Here is an 18406-nt window from a genome sequence, read left to right as displayed (position 1 = left end):
ACTACTAAAAATGTGAAATAAATCATAACTTTTGACTTTCATCACATTTTTTTAAAGCCTGAATATGTGACCTATAAACACACACCCCCAGGATGTCCATATAAGGAGTTGTGTATTATTCCCACGGCAATTTATCATGGGTGCACCTGCGGCACAGCTCCGTGCTGTGTGAGCACTAAGGGTTAAGGATATCAGCTCCACGAGAAACACTCCAGCAGTGTTAAGATCTCGTGTTGCACGCCATCACATGACGAGGGATTTCTGGCTGCAGGGAAATGAAACGTTGTTTTTCTTCATATAAAATATTGTACTGATCCAAAACAAAAAATTGGCAACGTTCCCCTTTAACAACAGGAACAGAGAGGCACTCAGAACCTTTATCATGAGCTAAAAGCACTGTTTTATCCAATAAAAATGGCAATGACTGTAGACAAAGTGTTTTTTTTCCATATGGTTTATAACATAACGAGTACATAAATGCAGTCTGACAGATAAAGGATGCTCTTTCCAGGGGAAGTTAGGCTCTCTGAATATTTCATGCTAAGGATGCGTGCAATCCTTTGTAAGTAAAAGAGAGAGAGGGCAGCCAGATAGGAGATTATGTCTTTCATTATTATGCAATGTGCGGTGAGTGACTGAGAGTGAAGACGTGTTGGTGCTTGAATAAAACAGGAGCACTGTTTCATACAGAAGCTTAAACAGACCTATTCATGAGATTGAAACACACGGAAGCAACCAAATGTTCTGATTCTCTCATCAGTTGGAAATGAAAGTAAAATCTTGTTATTGTTACATTTACCGCAATTGAAGCGAATGTGGCCTTGATTATGAAAAAGATTGATTATCAAAATCATAAAATGTCTAACAGCTAGTTGGTCTCTTTAGCTTAATTTATTTGCATGAAGCATCACTTTTTTTCCAATTGTCTCATTCTTTATTCTGCACAGCAACAAGTACAGTGATAAAATAACCAATATAGTTATATTAAACTCTCAATGATGAGTTTAAGGCTTTTCAGGATATACGGTGTTTCTTTTCCACATGTCCACAGGGTGTGTGTTGCAGTGCGAGGACGACCAGTCTCCTCTGCACAGCCTGGAGCAGGCTGCTCGTCACTACGCCTCAGCTATCAGACAGAGCACCAGAGAGGCCAGACTCCACTTCCTGTTAGGTCTCGTTCTGGAGGAACAGTACTACGCCACAGAGATGTACGGCCTTCAGAGGAAGGTAGTGTAAGGAAGCCGACAGGAAGCCGGCAAAAAAAACAACTCAATTATGATGGTGTTTCTTCCTCAGATTTTTTCATCAAACCATGCTCAAGTTTCCCATACACATTTATATATATATATATATATATATATATATATATATATATATGTAAATATATATAAATTATATATATATATGTATATATATATACATACATATATATATGTAAATATATATAAAATTATATATATACAATTTCTAGTTTCCTCACTTTCTTTTCTTCCTTTCATCTCCAGGCGTACAGGGACAGAGATGAATTAAGCGATGGCAGATCATCGGCACGTCAGGATGAAATTCTGGCCGTGTGTAAACTCCACGGTTTCATGGGCACGCCCACTGTGGAGAACCAGCTCCAGGCCTTGGATAAAGAGTATCAGCAGCTAAAGGAGCAGGGGCAGTCCAGTAAAGCAGACTATGTTCAGACTCTCTACATGTGGCTCTCCAAGAAAACTGGCAAGGTTACTACATCATACTGTAGATTGCTAAGCTCTCAGGATAATATTATAACCACTATTCTTCTAGTTTACCAAAGTGGATTTTTATAAAACATGATTTTGTGTTTCAGCCATTTTCTGTTGTTGCACTACTTTAAATTTAAAGATAGTGATGTCTCAGTACTGCATTGTTATGTAGCTCTGGAAAGAAATTTAAATGAAAGCACTCGTGGAAAAACTCAAAGGCAGATGTATTTGAACTCCCTCTCTATATGTGTAGGATCGGAATTTAGCCGTGCAGGATGAAGAGAACCACAGCGCTGTCCACCGAGCTCTGATGAAATACCTGGACGCCTGGTCTCTCAGTCCAGACAGCTGGGAGTACAACCTACATGTAGGAAGGCTGCTGCTGCTGCAGGGAAGGAGCAGAGAAGCACTGCAGCATCTGCAGAGCGGCCTCGGACTGCGTCCCCTGCATCCTGCACTCAGGTCTTTTAGAAGTTGTATATATTTCATGATTTGTGCGATTTGTAAGATAAATTTGACCAACCTCTCAACCTGCTCTCCCGGCTGCAAAACTGACAAATCTACAGTCACCATGTTACACAAAGCTTGGCAGATCACCTTACTAAACAGGGCCTGGACTAAGATGCAGAACCACAAAGTCAGAGCTGTACGTCTCCTCTGTGTTGCCTTCATTTCTCAGACTCTTCACTGGACTGGCTCTGCTGCAGCAGGAAGAGAAAGCCTCAGAGGAAACAGAGAAGGAGGCTTCTCTGTTCTTGCAACAGGGACTGGAGCACTTTGTCAGCCAGCGCTGCAGCAAGAGGTGTGTGTGTGTGTGTGTGTGTATGTGTGTGTGTATGTGTGTGGAGGTGGATGAATTCAGCAAAATAGGGAGAGCGTGAGAGGGCATGACTCTAACTTCACTGTGCCAGAATGCTCTGTTTAATCCTGCAGGAGGATAGTGAGAATGTCGATGGGATGTGCTGTATACTCTGGATATTCAAAGCATCATCTCCATCAGTGACTGAAAAAATGTCAATTTGGGCAAGAAACTCCCAAAATGACTGTGTCTGTTTGTCTGACATTCAAATGCAACTGTTCACAAATTAAAAATGCATCCAGGATGTATGTCCATGAGGTCAGATTTGACTTCTTCAAATACAAATACATTCTGACTGATGTTGTGTCTGTACACAACAACAGAAGTCTTTGAGTGTGTTAAGGACATTGGTATTTTGGCCCATGTGTCTTTTGTTTTTCTTCGTTTTTCTCTACAGCTGGGTGAAGCAGGATCAATCAGAGACTCTGTCCAGCCTCAACACACAGTTCCTGCGAGGGCTTCTCACACTGGGCCAACTGCAGCAGAGAAACACACTGTGTGCGAAGGCCATGAGTGCCCAACAGGTCTATCACACGTACGTTACAAACCAGAAGTTAAGTAGGATTGTTTTTATCTGTGCTATTATCACATCCACAGCAGTATAAATCAGTTTACTTACTATATGTGTAGGCATTGAATGAAAACTCTGTATTTCCTCTGTTTCTTGCGATGGAACGCACACAATCAGTGTGGCAGTGCTGGCCGCCCAGAGTGTGAGTCAGTGCGTGTGTCGTGGCGAGGTGAGCAGGCAGCTGGAGTGGGTGCTGCTGGATGCTCACTTCGCTCTGCTGCTAAGTCTGGTCCAGCAAAGTGAGCGCCAGGCCGGGGACGACATCAAGAGACAGTCCCCGGTGGCAAAGAGATGCCAGGCCCTCTCAGCTCTGATACACCTCACGTCCATCCCCCCGTGTCAGGAGCTGCTGGACATGCAGGAGAAAGTAAGGAGGACACATTCAATTTGTGTGTGTGTGTGTGTGCAAAATGAACAGTACTACTATACACTGCACTGTGCCACCACTATCTTTGTTGTTTTAGCCATTTTTATCTCTTTTTTTTCCTCTGGCCACATAATTCCACGCTGGCTCTACAATATCTAGGTCTGGACTCTGCGGAGCTCAATCCATTACTGTCAGTGTTTTATCATATGATTTCACTGCATTAGGACTCTGTTTGGGAAGTGTTGCCGTGCTGAAAAATAAAACCATTGCCAAAAAGGCACTTTCCAGATGTAATGGTCCAAATGTCTTTCGAACAGTATCCAGTTTTGTTTGCTGGTTTCTCTTCGAGAGTGACTTTGTCTGTCAAACCCTGCGATCTTTGGCATTTTGAATGGAATGGCGTAATTGAAAGTTGGTTTTATAAGTTAGCAAGCTTCCAATGAGGTAAACTTGTATATAAACTTGTGTATGTCTTGAATAAACCTAGAGACAGACCTTTTTTTACAGCAGACAGTTTTACATTAGCAGCAGGACAAACACAGGCGTTATTAGTGATAATAATTTAGCTTCCTCTCCACTTTATTCTGATTTTTCGTTTGGAAATGTCCAATGTCTCTAAACGTATGACGTGACAGAACATTCTTCTCTCCATCTCCCTCTCTGCTCTCTATAGACATGCCAGCTGGCGGTAGTGACCACACCACGGGACAGCTATGCCCTGTGTCTCCTGGGTCTGGCTCAGCTGGCTCAATATGGTAATGACCCAAATTCAGACAGGTCAAAGGAAGCCATAACGGACGCCCGCCTCAGCTTCCAGGCCAGCATCGATCTGGAAAGCAGGAGACAGCATGGGGAGCCACCTGAGCAGCTGACCAGTGAGTCTGTGCAGTGGAGTCAGTGTCTGTGATGTCTGTCGGAGTCAAAGCTGGGGAGCAGAGAGTTACTGCCGTTCAAGAATAACCTTACATTAAATGTCCAGTGTGTACCATTTAGGAGGGTTTATTTATTGGCACATAAGCATGTTTGTATAAGTGTATAATTGCTTAAGACCAAAAATCATTTAGATGTACTTGGTACAAGGGTCTTGCTTTACAGGGGCCGCCATCAAAAAACTTCAAATAGAAAAAAAAACAACGAAACTTGTTTACAACACAAGCAAACAAGAATGGCAGTGTTCATTGCGGTATGCAACGGCCACCGTAGTTTCCTGACTTGATTGGGAAAGGGAGGCATGAGCAGAGGCATCCTACATTTGTTAAAACATGCAGTCTCACTCAGTCTTTATCTCACAATAAATAATTATTATATCCTTTAGAGATATGAACGTTGGTGCTCACATTTATCCCGTCCTTTTTTCTCAGAACAAAGGTGGTGGCAGGAGCGACAGGAGGCTGCCAAACAAGCCATCGCCCAGCCAAAAGTAGTGAAGGGGCCTTCTGAGTCCAGTGTGGCTAAGAGAGGTGCTCGGCGGGGCAGAGGCGGGCCTGGTCATGGCCGAGCGACTGCAGCTGTGATCAAACCTCCTGTTCCAGCACCTCCAGCCCCTGTTAGAGGAGGGAAAGTTGCCAGGCCTGCAGCTAAAACCCCAGCAACCAGGTGAGTCACACTGTCCAAGACCTGTTCTGTGGTTGTTTGCTTACTTCTCCTTATTCAGGGAGAGTTTCCTGTGGTGTTCACTGCTATACTGTATGAATTTGGATAGTTTGCCCACAACAATGTTTAAGGGGTTTTTTTTGGTCCAAGATTAGGAAATGTGAATTACTTGAACAATGAGCAAAATAAATGAGCACGAATCAAATGTTCTGTATTTCAGTGCCTTTGTGTGTTATGTTTTCTTTCCTGTAGGGGGAGAGCTGGAGCAGCAGCAAAGCCAGATAGATCAACTAAAGCCTCCAGCAATTCAACTAATAAAGCCCAGCTCCCTGCCAACAAGTCTAAACAAGCTTGTTGCCCTGATACTGTTGAGACAGCAGAGGGTAAGCAAAAAACAGACATTGTCAGTTGAAAACATTTGTATATTAAAGTAGTAACATTGATTTTTTTTTATTGAATTATTTCCTGTTTTGAAGTTGTTCGATTTATGGATGGTCTTTTTTTTTTTTAGACATGAAGTCAACAACACCAATGCACATATGACAGAAATATCAAGATTAAAGTTGATGATTCATTGTATGTGATAATATGTGAATGCATGAGCTATTTGACCCACAAAAGATGTAGCTAAACTACTCCATGGAGGATTTCAAACAAAAGATTGATATCAAAATAACTGATCCCACACCAGTCAGTCTTGAAACTAAATATGGAACTTTGAGGAGGCTTGATCGCCATCTTCTGCTCATTTTGTAATGTGTGTGTTTGTGTCTGTGGCTCCTGGGATTTTGTCAAATTTGTTGTCTATAGTTTTTTCTGTCCTGCATGTTTTTGAAAACAAAGCTGCGCTGGTGCAAGACACGTTTCAGGCATGTTCTGACAATAAAGTATAATAAAGTACACTTTTCTTACAAGAACTTTCAGTTTAAACTATAATCCAGTCGAGTAGTGTGAGTTTAAAAAAAAACATGCTGTCAAACAGCTGGAGTGTCTGTTTGTCAAAGGAGTTAATTAAACTTTATGTGTGTAGTTACGGCGTCTCCTGTGGAGGACAGAGTCCCTGTGTACAGTCCAATGAACCGCAGGTCTCACGTCTCGCGGCTCGGTCTGGCCCGCGCCCTCTCTCACTCCGCAGACACCCAGGACGAGGCGAAGCAGCTCTACAGAGAGGTCATCGCCATGGCACCAGGGGTCAGTTGTTATCTGTTACATCAAGATTTCAAGCGTCTCCTCAGTGCTGGAACGGTGCACCTATGAAATGAGAAAACAACCTGTTTCACATGCATCAAACCTCCGCTGTTGGATGAGACAATAACACGTTTGTTTTGAAAATAAATGACCTGTAAAAGTAATCAATTTATTTGACATATCAGGATTCAAAAGTAACAAAATATTGTGTCTAGGTAAACAAAGCATTGTAAGCTGGATGGATTTAATATTTGTTGGAAAGAACAAATATATTAAGGATAATTAACTCACTAACACACTAATGTTGCGGCCTGTTCTAAAGTCTGAAATTCTTCTGTGGCCCACATAAACATTCAATGTGTTATTTATTTTACAACAGGTAGAAAATAATGTTTCCGAATCAGGCCTTTACACTGCTATACAGTAAAATGTGATGAGTTAGTTTCACTCAAAAATATTTTTATGAAGCTAATTGCCTTGAAAAAGATGAGAAAATACATTGTTTATGTAATATGTCAGATTTACTCACTTTTGTGATGTTGCAATTTACAGATGAAAGCTTCCCATTTGTTTTACGACCTCCCACAGCCCACCTGCAGTACCTGCACAGCACACCAGGGGGCTGTGGCCCACAATTTGGAAATTGCAATCACTGCTCTAAAATAATGTGTAGACTAAATATTTCTAAATGTCCAAAGGTTTTCTGAGAGCTGTTCCACAGTGACTGCTATGTCTCTGATGCCTCACTGCTGTTGGGATAACCTGACTGAGCTCAAAGTAAACTTGTCATTCATGGAGCCTGCTGTCCATTCCCCTCATTTACTGAATGACGTGTCGTCTAGGTCCATGATGCTTACGCCGAGCTCGTGCAGCTGCTGGAGCCATCAGACCCTCTGGCTGCTGTGGACGTGTACTGCAGGTTTCCTCTGAAGCCTGTGGCCGAGCAAAGCTTCGAGGACGCCTTCATCACGGGAGAGATCGTCCGTCTGCTGATGGCACAGGAGCAGTACCACCACCCACAGCTGGGCCCCAGCCTCGCAGCATATGGAAAAGTCATGGGCCTAAGTGATTACCATTACTGTTTTTACATGTGCACTCAACACAGTGACAGTAGTCTTAAACAAAGTAAAAACATTCTCTTAAAGATTAATATTTTTACATTTAAAAGGCCTAAGTATGTTTGAATAACACTGATTGCTTTAGGTTTTCATAGCCTTAGAATAAACCTTTTTAATGTAGTCTTGGTGTGGCCCTGCTCTGGACTGCAGTTTCTTCAACAGCCTGAAACTGACCAACCAGCCACAGCATGAGTTTTACATTTTAAAGCAAAAGCTTCCTCCTCTCTGGTATGTGAACCATTGTTCCCTGACACACCTTCGAAAGGGACGGTTGAGCGGAGGAGTCTTTCCTTTATTACAATCTTAAGTCTCACCATTGAAGGTCGCTAATTCTGAACCAGTGACGAGATGTTTTGGGGCTTCAGCTATTCACCACAGGATCAGTGTAAGACATTTTGATCAACATGACACAAGCAGCTGATAAATGTAGATAACAGCAGACTTTTGAAAGTGCTCAGTAGAATAATCACAGGTGTAAATGATCAAATGAATGATGGCTCACAGTCACACCACCATGACTTGCATAAACTGAACAAAGCTATTAGTGTCATCAGTCACACCTGTGATTTTACCTGCTAAAACATGTCAAAATGGCTGTTGTGCCAAAGGCCCATTGCACATAATCATTGGCATGATGTGCCAGAACCTATGCAACTGTTCAAAACACTGATGATAACAAGTTGAGAATTTCATTAAAGTACTATAGATAATCCAGGTTTTGTTAAAAAAAACTAAAATCTTTACACATTTAACAAGCAACAGACACAGCATTTATGAACAAACACTGGTTCACCACAGTTCACTTGCCGCTCTGTGTTCTCTTTGACATGTGACATGCCATAACGTGCTATTTATAAAGATGCATCACATTGTACTGGTGCCATGACCGGATAGATGGCATGACAAAGCATACAGTACAAACACATGCAGCATCTATAATTATATTTTTATTATTCCACAAACAAAAGACCATTTGATGTTTGATTTAAATGGATTTCTGTTGTCTGTGTTTGTAGGCAGCATAGAGAAATACATCAACATCCTAGAGGAGAAGTCCATGACCAACCTGCTGAGAAGTGTCTACTCCACTATGCATGGCAGGCAAGAGGATGACGAAGAGTTGCAGGGCTTTTTCAAGTTCAAATGTTGGATATGATAATGTTTGCAATTGTTGTTTAATCCTTTTGTGTCATTAATCCATCGTTAAGGTCTTCATTTTGGATAGATGACACTGGGAAAATCTTTGTTTTTACTTTTTAAGCACATTTAATTTGAACCAAGGTTGACACTAAGATGTTGCGACATATCAAAAGTCAAAAACCGGAATAGAACTTAGAGCAACTGAGCAAAACAATACAAAAAAAGCACACTTTTTTTCAGTGAGCAGCCTTCAAAACTGAAAATAACTTAGATTTAGAAGCTGTAGATCAGCAGCGGGGAATCATCAGTGCAAACATGATCACAGAAACAATTGAGCCTCATTAAAAGGCAATGATTTACACACCAAAAGGTAGTGTTGTAGATTTTGAATTGTTATTGCAATTAGATGAAAATCTTATGTCTGCATCTAAATGCAACAACAAGTTGTTAAAAAATGTGTCACTCATATCAGCTTCTCCTCCTCCCCACCCTCCTGTACACAAACTTCATTTATGTTTGGAAGAAGTGTTGTGTTTGTCCAAGAGTGTTGAGAGTCAGTTATTGTGATGTTTGCTTTCTTAAACCACATAGAACTCACTCAATCTCTGTGGGCGTGTGTTGTTTTGTGTTGGGCTGTACAGACCAGTCTTTGTCGTCGCTGACTTGTTCACACCAAGTTGAGTTTGGTAACAATGTGCACACGGACAGTCTGGTCAAAGCCTGAACACAAAAGCAGGCCCTGCTTGTCTGGATTCCAGTCCAGGCTGGCGATTGGCTGCGTGGACACTGTGACGTTCTGTAAGAGGTTGACTGTGCCGGCGACGCCCACATCCACGCCATCCGAGTCCTTCTTGCTTCGCTTGGCAGGATATTCACTGTAACACGAAATAACGAGCAAATATTTCACAGATCATGATCATTGAAATGGAACAAAATGCTATTGTAGTCCAGCATACTACAAACAGCTACTTACTATTTCCACAAGTGTAGGTTTCCTGCTCCGCCTGCCGTCATAAAGATTTCTCTGTTTTGGGGCAAATGTCTCACCTGCCAGATGGTCGACTTATGAGCCTAAAACACAGAAGAGGGATCATTTACTTTCCAAAACTACTTTACTCACATTAGGGTTATATAGTGTGGTCTTGTTCTTGTCCTTTATATACTTCCTTTGGTGCTGACCTTCAAAACGTTGTGCATAACTTTTACATATAAACAAAAATCAGTCACATTCAAACTGTCCAATTAGTTTGGTCGAGCTGGTTCCCCGTAGGACAAAGGGCACATTACAGTGATCCAGGTTCGACCATTTGATGCGTGTCTTCCCCATTTTTCACACTTCACTGTGTGTGTGTGTGTGTGTGTGTGTGTGTGTGTACACACACATCTCTCTGCTTCTGCTGCGTACACACAAACACTGCTGCAGTCATGTCAGTTGATGGCAGATAATTGATGCGGATTTTCTTTTTCCCTCCATCTGACGAAATATGATTGTTAAATGAAAACAAACTTCAAAACTCAGTAACGGGTTATTTAACACTAGTGTCACTACAAACAGTATATACAGTATTTTCAATAAAAACAATGTATGAACTACATATTAAATATATGAAATAAAACAAAGCTTTTGGATGAAAAAAAAACTAGCAAAATTGAGCTGAAGTACAAAAAATAGCTGATTAATTAATATCAGCAAATGCCGATAATTAAGAAATGTCAAATGTTACATTCTCTCTTCATCAAGACCAAACATAGGCAGAATAACGTCAACAACAACAGAGCACCAAATGTTACACACTGCAGCTTTAACTTGAAATTGCTCTCAGTGATATACTTTGATTTAAATAATATATTGTGTCTTTCAGTCTCATGGGTCTGACAGAAAATGTTGGAGAACATTTTCCATCTAACATTTTATCTAATCAAGAGCCAGAACTCCACTAAGAGGTGGACCTGTCTTCTCGTGAGAGTGGCTGTTAGTACTACTAATTATACTAATGATAATAATAAATAAATGAGTGAATAAACAAACAAACAAACAAACAAACAAACAAACAGGTGACACATTGATGAGTTGACAGAAACCACTGTACCAAATTTCAACAAACATTCTGGTTTTGCGTCATACTTACAAAAACAGCAAATGACGCCTTTAAAATAAACTTGCTGTAAATTGCTGTGTTTTTGGATTATTTCATGACTTATCAATTCATCTATTATTGTCTTGAATAATACCTTAATTGTTTGGATCATAAAATAACAGAAATCTAAAAAAAATACTTTAATAAAACAGAAATTAGAGAACTGATAATTTAATTAGGTGATGTTAATGAAGTTGGTTGCTCTAATTATAAATCCAGTGCTTCAGCCTCTATTGACGCTTCTCTAAGCTGCATAAATATTTAGTTTGAGATGAAAAATATGGGGCGGAAACCTTATGATTCATGGTCTTAAACATGGATGTACTGTCTGTTGATTGCTCTGAAAAACTGGACAAATATTTAGAGGTGGTAAGACAGGCCTCTGATCTCTCAGACCTGGCAAACACCCAGCACGGTTGTGTGTGTGTGTGTGTGTGTGCACCAATGCCAGTTTAAGTGTGTTTTTCTACCATTTTCCCACATAAAGTCACACACCTCTCAGTGTCATTTTTGGCCTAGTGTCGCAAAGCCGCAGAGAAAGTTAGACAAACACGACCACAAACTCTTCCAGCTGTGAAAACGGTGCCCCTACTCCCCTCTGTACCACACAAATGTAAAAGCAACAATAACGATAATCATCTTTTGACATTTTTTCCATGTGTCAGAGCCAAACCAATCAGTCCGACTCCCAGGTCAATTACCTTTTCTGAAACGGAGGCAAAGCCCTTGGTGGGGTGCTGGGTCCTCATGTCAAAGATGTGGAACTTTCCCTCGAGGGACGTCGCCACCAGCTTGTTCATGTTGATGTCTTTCCTGTCAAACTCCACACAGCATACCTGCTCATGACATCAGAAAAAATAACAGTCACTCCCAGGGATATTTAGCACGTGGGAACAGCTTCACCACGAGTTTTTCCACATAACTCAAAGTGTTGAAACGGACATTATGACTCCTGGTGGATTTAACTACATTCAAGAGGTGATGAATAAGAGAGACGTCTCTATAAAAAGGAATCAGTGCAGTGCTTTGTGTGAATGACATGTGAAGGGAGAGTGTGAGTGTGTGAGTGTGTGTGTGTGTGTTAACCTTAGGATCCCCTGTGGTTTCACATGTAGTCTAAATGATGCTGGGAACTCAGTCTCGGCCCTGTCCCTGATTTTGTCTTATGTGGGCTTCGAGTGTAGGTTGCAGTGCAAAAACAAACAATGTATGTTTGGACAGTTGATCCTAATAAAATCACAATTTCCCAATATGAGGATGACTCTTTGTGTTGATTTGGCTGAATAGTGCGGTCAGCTTCAATTCCTCTTTTTATTGGAAAAAGTTGTAGTTTACCTTAGTTGGTGCCACACTGGCCAAAGATGTCAAGAAAATCCCTTACACTATAAGTTAAAAGAAAACAAATCACACGCACAGGGGCTCCAATGTCAGTCGTGGACAGAAGTAAATTCACGATTGACCACATCATTGCAGGTGATGATGACCATACCCCATTTTTAATGTTGGTTTCCCACCGCAGAGACATGTTCCGCAGGTCAAAGAGTTTGATGTCCCCGTTGTCATAGCCAGCGCACACACAGCGGTCCTGATCATTGTAGGCATGACCTAAAATTAAATTACATTTTTTTAAACATACAATTCACATACAGGATCTCTCACCAGTGTATAAACAAAAGCAGCACAGACCGGTTAGACACTGTTTTCAGACTGATTCAGATGACAGCTTTACTCCAAGACGGTTTGAAGTGATACCACAAAAGCTCATAGGACAAAAAACAACAGTTTTTTGAGGACATGGATTAACATTCACTCAGATGTGTGCTAGGAAAGCAGGTGCCTGATCTTGGTCATCTAAAACTTGTGGATATTCTCTCACTAAATTATTAAGATTATTTTACTCACCAAACGCAACAGTCCAACAGTCTCTCTTGGTTTCTCCTTCTACAGGCTCCATGTTCACTACAGGTGAATCCCTCTGCCTGTGATCCCACACCTTCACTGTCCCTGGAACCCAGAGAGTTAAACAGAGAGTTTTAGCAGAGTAGTTGAACATGAGAGTTTGAACATAAAATGTAAATGGCTTCACAGAGACTTAAATTGTGAAATAACAACAAACCATCTCTGCTGCCAGTGACGATCTCAGGTGCACCGTCACCAATCCCCAGGCCGCCAACCCCATCAATACTGTTCACTATTTCTTTATGGGCCTTTACACTGTACACAGGCACTTCAGGCACCTCCAGATTCCTGTTAATTACAGAAACATTGGCACTAAATGACCCAGCAGACTTAAAAACATGGTCCTTTCAACTCAGTCAGAGATCCCTCCTGAGGCATCAGTAATTACATAACATTTTATCGCTTTAATATTGCAATTTCTGGGTGTGACTGACATACCAGATATTAAGATTTCCGTCAAAATCCCCAGTGGCTATGTGTCTTTGTTGAAGAGAAGCAGCTCCAAATGTTGCACACTTTATGGGTTTAGGTTTCTCTACCTGGAATATAAGATGCGAGCAGTGAGAAACCAGTGAAAATGGAAAAATGTGTCTTTTTGTGTCTAAATACCTAAATATTTCACACTTTTGTTTCTATCAACTCTAGTGCAGCTGTACTTTGGTGACTGCTATACAGTATGTTGCTGGAAGCAGACCAATTAATTAATTAGTCGGTCAATTATATCTTCTATAGAGATAAAGAACCATCCACTCTCACACCTACAAATCAATTTAGAGTGTCCAGTTTGGCTAATCCCCAAAATCTGCCATTTTTGGACTGTGGAAGGAAACCAGAGAAGTTGGAGAAAACTCACGCACACGGTAAGAACACACAAACTCCATGCAGAAACACCCTTGTTCTGACCGGGTCGCAACTATGGTGAAAAATATTATTTTTCACATTTCATTACCATTGACAGCCAAAAGTGACAACTGATTGTTCACTTATCAATAATCTGCAAAGTTCACAACAATAATTGCATAACGTAGCAAAATGAACTGCATTGCTTGGTGGAAATGGGGCTTGATATTGGCATACAGCTGCCCTGTGTTCTTTGATTCAGCGTCAGCCATAGAAAAATTGATTTACCTCAATATTATCTGCAGTAGCATGCCCACTTAACATGTCAGGATGCTGCAGCTCTTGCAGACACTGGGCATTTTTCTTTTAGTTAAAGTCAAAATAAAATTATTACTTTCCTACAGTCTTCCTAAGTCTTCAGAAGCTGTTAATGTAATGAGTGAGCTTTTCACCCCAGTCAATCCCTCCCACAACTCTCCACTTTTCCAAGTAACTTTGTCAAGTAACTCCGGGTTTCCAAACCCTGGTTCTGGGGACCTACCGCCCTGCATGTTGTAGAAGGTCCCTTGCTCCAACACACCAGGTTCAAATTCATGGGTCGTTATCAGGCTTCTGCAGTGCTTGCTGATTAGCTGACCATTTGAATCAGGTGTGTTGGAGCAGGGAAACATCACAAATATGCAGGGCAGTGGGTTCCTAGGACCAGGATTGAGAAACCCTCAAGCAACTGACCTGTATCAAAGACAAGTGAACAGGAACACATCAAGTCTGCTCAAAATATCTAAATATAAAACTCCTTTGTTACTCAATATCATACTGCAGCATCATTTCACTCTTAAAGAGCCAACATTTGAAGGCTTTTAAATATCTAAATATTTCCTGTTCCACCATGTGCTCCACCAACGCAACACGTTACTGCTAATCAGGGCTTTCAAGATCATACAGGCAGTAACACAGTATTCTAGAATCACGTGTAATTATAAAATTACAAAATGTTTGACATTTCTCGCCACTTAAGCCTTTTGTTGCCTGTTACTATGGAAACAACAAGCAAACAAGACTTTTCTAGAAACCTTAAACAAGCCACAAACATTGATACATTTCTCAGGCGAAAAGGAGGGATATGAGCAGAGACAAGTGTCATATTAAACATGTTATCTACCTCTTTAATGAGCTGAGCCTCCCCCTGCTGCACTTCATATATTTGCATTACTCCGGTTCCTCTCGCAAAGTTCCCCACGCAGACAAACTTCGCGCTGCATGGAATCCATTTACTGTCAAAAACAGTGTAGTTAAGGCGTTTCTGGATGTGCGAAATAATCTGAGGCTTCGACAAAGGTGTTGACATGTTTGCAGATTAGGGAAATATTCCGTAAAGAGGATGATACTGTCTTGGAAAGTGATGAAAGGCACGTTCCTGTTGACGTTTTCGTTCCTCTATGGTGATTTACGGCAGTTGGAATCCTTACTGTCGCACGACTGCCTCCTTGTTGTCGTTCCTTTCTGTCCATTCAACATCAAAGGAAAAGCTGTAGCGAGGAAGCTCGTGTGTGAACTGAGGATTAGGAAAGAAGAGTTGGAGAAAAGAAAGAGACTGAAATGCAACATCGCAGTGGTTTACGGCAGTTTGCATCCGTAATGGTGTTTTACGGTAGTTGTCATCTGAAATGTGTCATTATTGCCCTCTTATTATCTTTGCCCCTTCGTTAGGAAATAAAGAATAAAAAGAGATTGAGACGAGGAAAGACAAGTATTCATGTGTGATTTAATCCTGCAGATTCCATGCAGAGTTATGGCTGTCAATTACCGTAAAACATCACCAACAAACTTGTTATGATCAAACAAATAATATTTACAGAACGAACATTTGTAGACAAATCATAAAATATATAACAACTACGATACAACAAATATTTGTCCACATGAATAAGGAGTATTCAACAAACACGTTTGTGCCACTTACTTTCTCCATAAAGACAATTTAAAAAGTCTAACCAATGAAGGGGACGCAGTAACGCAACATTACAGATGATAACTGCCCTAAAACACCAAAGAAGAAGAGTGTCGCTCCCAAAACAAATGAGTAGATGTCTAAAGAGATGCCTGATACAATGTTGATAATTCAAATAAACGTTGAACTTTACAGAGGATATATTTGGATATTTGATTGATCAAACTCAACTCTAGTAACCCATTGAGATATTCTTTTTGTCAATTAAAACACAAATATTATTATTTTTCTCTACAGGCACCAGTGATGTGGCACTTTGGGTCCTTTCCGTCGCACGAGGATATCCCTCGTGTAGTCGTGTCGTCCTTCTGTCCAAATTTTGTTCCCGTAATTTGATTTAATTTGGTCTCTGGTCTCAGTTTGCGATGGACGCTGACAAAAATACCGATTCTAACGCCGCCGCTGCTGCGGAGAGTAAAGATGACACCGATTCTTTCACCAAAGTGAAGTCCAAAAAGACACAGAAACGAAAACGTGAACAAGATGGAGTGGGCATGGACACAGAAGAGCCTGTGGCCGTCAAGCGGCCGCAGTTTCCACCGATTTCAGGCGACAGATTACGGGTAAACACTTTACTCTGTGTGTTTTTATCCTGTTTGTGTAGAAACTGCTGTTGTCTCTTTAAGTACTTCAACTCATCATTATTAATAGTTGAGGTCTCGCAACAACTCTTCCTCTTAAGCCATGTTATGTCAACAGGAATTCTGTTTACAGGAACCCCAAACTGATTAGACAGTTAAAGTGACATGCACAAAGTGGTTCTGCTTATGTAGATTGTTGTAAATGTTTACCAGTTTAGGGTTGTCATGTTTTAATTTTGTTTTAGTGTATATCAAATATTCAAAACTATAAAAAGCATTGTGTGTAAGAGTATGCACACAAGTAGTGTCAGCCCCAGTGATTTCTTCATCAAACTCACGTACACCCAAAGGTTGCAGATAGAAACATTCACATAAATCTATTACTGTATGCGTTACTAGTAGCCGATCAACCAGTTACTCCAGCTCCAGAGCCATGGATAATTGTTTTGGGTTGCCTGTGGGAAGCTGAATCAGCATGTAAACGTGGTTATAATAACACAGCTGTACTTATGTATTTTTGTCTCCAGCAGTACAATAATGTAGAAACCTGTTTTGTTTTTTTATTTGCTCATGATCATGTGTTGCTGATGTTTTTACTCATTATCAATTCAACATTCAAGTAGAGCTGGGACTGTTTTCTGATGTTTTATACACTTAATTCACATTAATTAATAATTTAAATGTTGTAACCCTAAAACTTGTAGCCCTGCTTTTAAGCTTGGTTAAACACTAACTAATGAAATTCTGTACATTTTGTGATATAGAACAAGGTTTTGTAAAGTAGTGTTTTCACACAGTTTAATAGTCTTGTGTGTGTTTCAGGGACCAGACCAGCTGCATAAAATCCCTGTCCCAGCTCACAGATATACTCCACTGAAGGAGAACTGGATGAAGATTTACACTCCCATCGTAGAGAAACTTCAGCTTCAAGTCAGATTCAACCTCAAAACTAGAAACATTGAACTCAAAGTAAGTTATTGCAGGCTCTTGAAGCGATGGGGATATTGTCCATGATTTATACAATATGTCTTCCTTCTTTCAGACATGCAAAGAAACAGAGGACATCAGCGCACTCACAAAAGCAGCAGATTTTGTTAAAGCATTTGTTTTAGGATTTGAGGTTGAAGTAAGTACTAATTATTGGTTTTCATGTTAAAATAATGTGGATCTAAGATCAGCAGTCAATCTTATTATTTGCTTACATGTAAATTCATACAGTAATATATCTGTTATTTAAGAATATTACTATGGCAGTGGGTAGAAGTGTCTTAATTATGGATGTTTTAGGAATATGCCTGATATGTGACATCACACTTTATCTTCCCAGGATGCCCTTGCTCTTATCAGGTTAGACGAGCTTTTCTTGGAAAGCTTCGATGTCACTGACGGTAAGATGGCCGCAACATGCTGCCTTCTGTCTGTTTTGAAAAACATTTGCTAAATTAAGTAAATCCCCTGGTGTGTAATTATTGTCTTGTGTATTCTCTCCTGGCAGTGAAACCTCTGAAGGGAGACCATTTATCCAGAGCCATTGGAAGAATCGCAGGGAAGGGAGGGAAAACGAAATTCACTATTGAAAATGTCACAAAGACTCGTATTGTTCTTGCAGACACGTAAGCATCCTAAATAAAACTCAAATCACAATTTTATTCAAATTTTATTTGAGTCTCACTGCAGTTTTGGTTAGAAGTTTTTGCCCTTGTCATGCACTCCTTTGGGCATCACACAACAAAATGATATTTTTTTTAGTTTGATTTAACTTAACTGTGCGTTTGTCTCTCTCTTGACCCCACGCTGGAGTTGTACTCGTAATTAGTGTTGTTTACCTGCAGCCTGATTTCTCTAATTAACATATTTTTAATGTCTCTCAACAGAAAAGTTCACATATTGGGGTCTTTCCAGAATATCAAGATGGCACGGACAGCAATTTGTAACTTAATCTTGGGTAAGACCTTAAATAGTGAATCACGATTGTGACATTTGAAACTCTTTGATTGAATCAATTTGTTGTGACCTTCAAATGCTTTTGCCCTTACAGGAAGTCCACCTTCAAAGGTCTATGGCAACATCAGAGTGGTGGCAAGCAGGGCTGCTGAGAGATTCTGAAGTCTGACTGGCTGCTGTATGTGTATTTATCCCTTCCTCCAGTGGCTGGTGGGATAACCATTTTGATCCGTGTTGGATCAGCAGACTGTTAATGCAAAATGCTATGACAAAACCATGGACAGAATGCAAGTATTTGGTGAATTTGTGTAAATAAAACAAAATCTCCTCAGGATCGAGTTCCACAAGTCTGTGTGTGTCCTGAATA

At 40.5% G+C, this 18406-nt stretch overlaps 3 protein-coding genes across 5 annotated transcripts; 2 read left to right on the top strand and 1 right to left on the bottom strand.

Annotated features, from left to right (window-relative positions):
- The first annotated feature begins 1670 nt into the window (after positions 1-1670).
- LOC122781541 lies at positions 1671-9163 on the top strand. Its single transcript, XM_044045261.1, has 11 exons — positions 1671-1727; positions 1984-2192; positions 2410-2532; positions 2987-3124; positions 3278-3527; positions 4201-4402; positions 4889-5123; positions 5373-5503; positions 6151-6311; positions 7151-7373; positions 8443-9163. Exons 1-11 carry the CDS (start codon positions 1701-1703, stop codon positions 8580-8582), a joined length of 1839 nt encoding a protein of 612 aa, XP_043901196.1. The 5' UTR covers positions 1671-1700; the 3' UTR covers positions 8583-9163.
- On the bottom strand, positions 8669-15539 carry dnaaf10 (dynein axonemal assembly factor 10). Of its 3 annotated transcripts, XM_044045262.1 has the most exons (9): positions 15467-15539; positions 14666-15058; positions 13102-13202; positions 12821-12951; positions 12607-12708; positions 12194-12309; positions 11406-11540; positions 9540-9637; positions 8669-9441 (listed from the first exon to the last, which is right to left on the bottom strand). In XM_044045262.1, exons 2-9 carry the CDS (start codon positions 14849-14851, stop codon positions 9234-9236), a joined length of 1077 nt encoding a protein of 358 aa, XP_043901197.1. In that variant the 5' UTR covers positions 14852-15058; positions 15467-15539; the 3' UTR covers positions 8669-9233. The 3 variants fall into 3 exon arrangements, with proteins under 3 accessions (XP_043901197.1, XP_043901198.1, XP_043901200.1); XM_044045263.1 differs by lacking the exon at positions 15467-15539 and having other exon boundaries at positions 14666-15429; XM_044045265.1 differs by lacking the exons at positions 14666-15058; positions 15467-15539 and adding an exon at positions 13792-13998.
- A 221-nt stretch (positions 15540-15760) lies between these two features.
- pno1 (partner of NOB1 homolog) lies at positions 15761-18373 on the top strand. The gene is made up of 7 exons (XM_044045266.1): positions 15761-16077; positions 16918-17064; positions 17138-17221; positions 17423-17483; positions 17591-17708; positions 17970-18040; positions 18134-18373. The coding sequence occupies exons 1-7, from the start codon at positions 15880-15882 to the stop codon at positions 18199-18201; spliced, it is 747 nt and encodes a 248-aa protein (XP_043901201.1). The 5' UTR covers positions 15761-15879; the 3' UTR covers positions 18202-18373.
- The last annotated feature ends 33 nt before the right edge of the window (positions 18374-18406 follow it).

This window comes from Solea senegalensis, linkage group LG15 (assembly GCF_019176455.1).
Source record: "Solea senegalensis isolate Sse05_10M linkage group LG15, IFAPA_SoseM_1, whole genome shotgun sequence".
NCBI lineage: Eukaryota > Metazoa > Chordata > Actinopteri > Pleuronectiformes > Soleidae > Solea > Solea senegalensis.
This window is presented reverse-complemented; position numbering and strand designations above follow the sequence as displayed.

Excerpts from the sequence above, each read along its gene's own strand:
- LOC122781541 (XM_044045261.1), top strand. The coding sequence starts at position 1,701 with ATGTGGCTCTCCAAGAAAACTGGCAAG. Across the intron at positions 2,193-2,409 it reads CCCCTGCATCCTGCACTCAG|ACTCTTCACTGGACTGGCTC; the intron begins GTCTTTTAGAAG and ends TTCATTTCTCAG. Across the intron at positions 5,504-6,150 it reads TACTGTTGAGACAGCAGAGG|TTACGGCGTCTCCTGTGGAG; the intron begins GTAAGCAAAAAA and ends TTATGTGTGTAG.
- dnaaf10 (XM_044045262.1), bottom strand. The coding sequence starts at position 14,851 with ATGTCAACACCTTTGTCGAAGCCTCAGATTATTTCGCACATCCAGAAA. Across the intron at positions 12,310-12,606 it reads CTGTTGGACTGTTGCGTTTG|GTCATGCCTACAATGATCAG; the intron begins GTGAGTAAAATA and ends ATTTAATTTTAG. Across the intron at positions 9,638-11,405 it reads TTGCCTCCGTTTCAGAAAAG|GCTCATAAGTCGACCATCTG; the intron begins GTAATTGACCTG and ends TCTGTGTTTTAG.
- pno1 (XM_044045266.1), top strand. The coding sequence starts at position 15,880 with ATGGACGCTGACAAAAATACCGATTCTAACGCCGCCGCTGCTGCGGAG. Across the intron at positions 16,078-16,917 it reads TTTCAGGCGACAGATTACGG|GGACCAGACCAGCTGCATAA; the intron begins GTAAACACTTTA and ends TGTGTGTTTCAG. Across the intron at positions 17,065-17,137 it reads CTAGAAACATTGAACTCAAA|ACATGCAAAGAAACAGAGGA; the intron begins GTAAGTTATTGC and ends TCCTTCTTTCAG.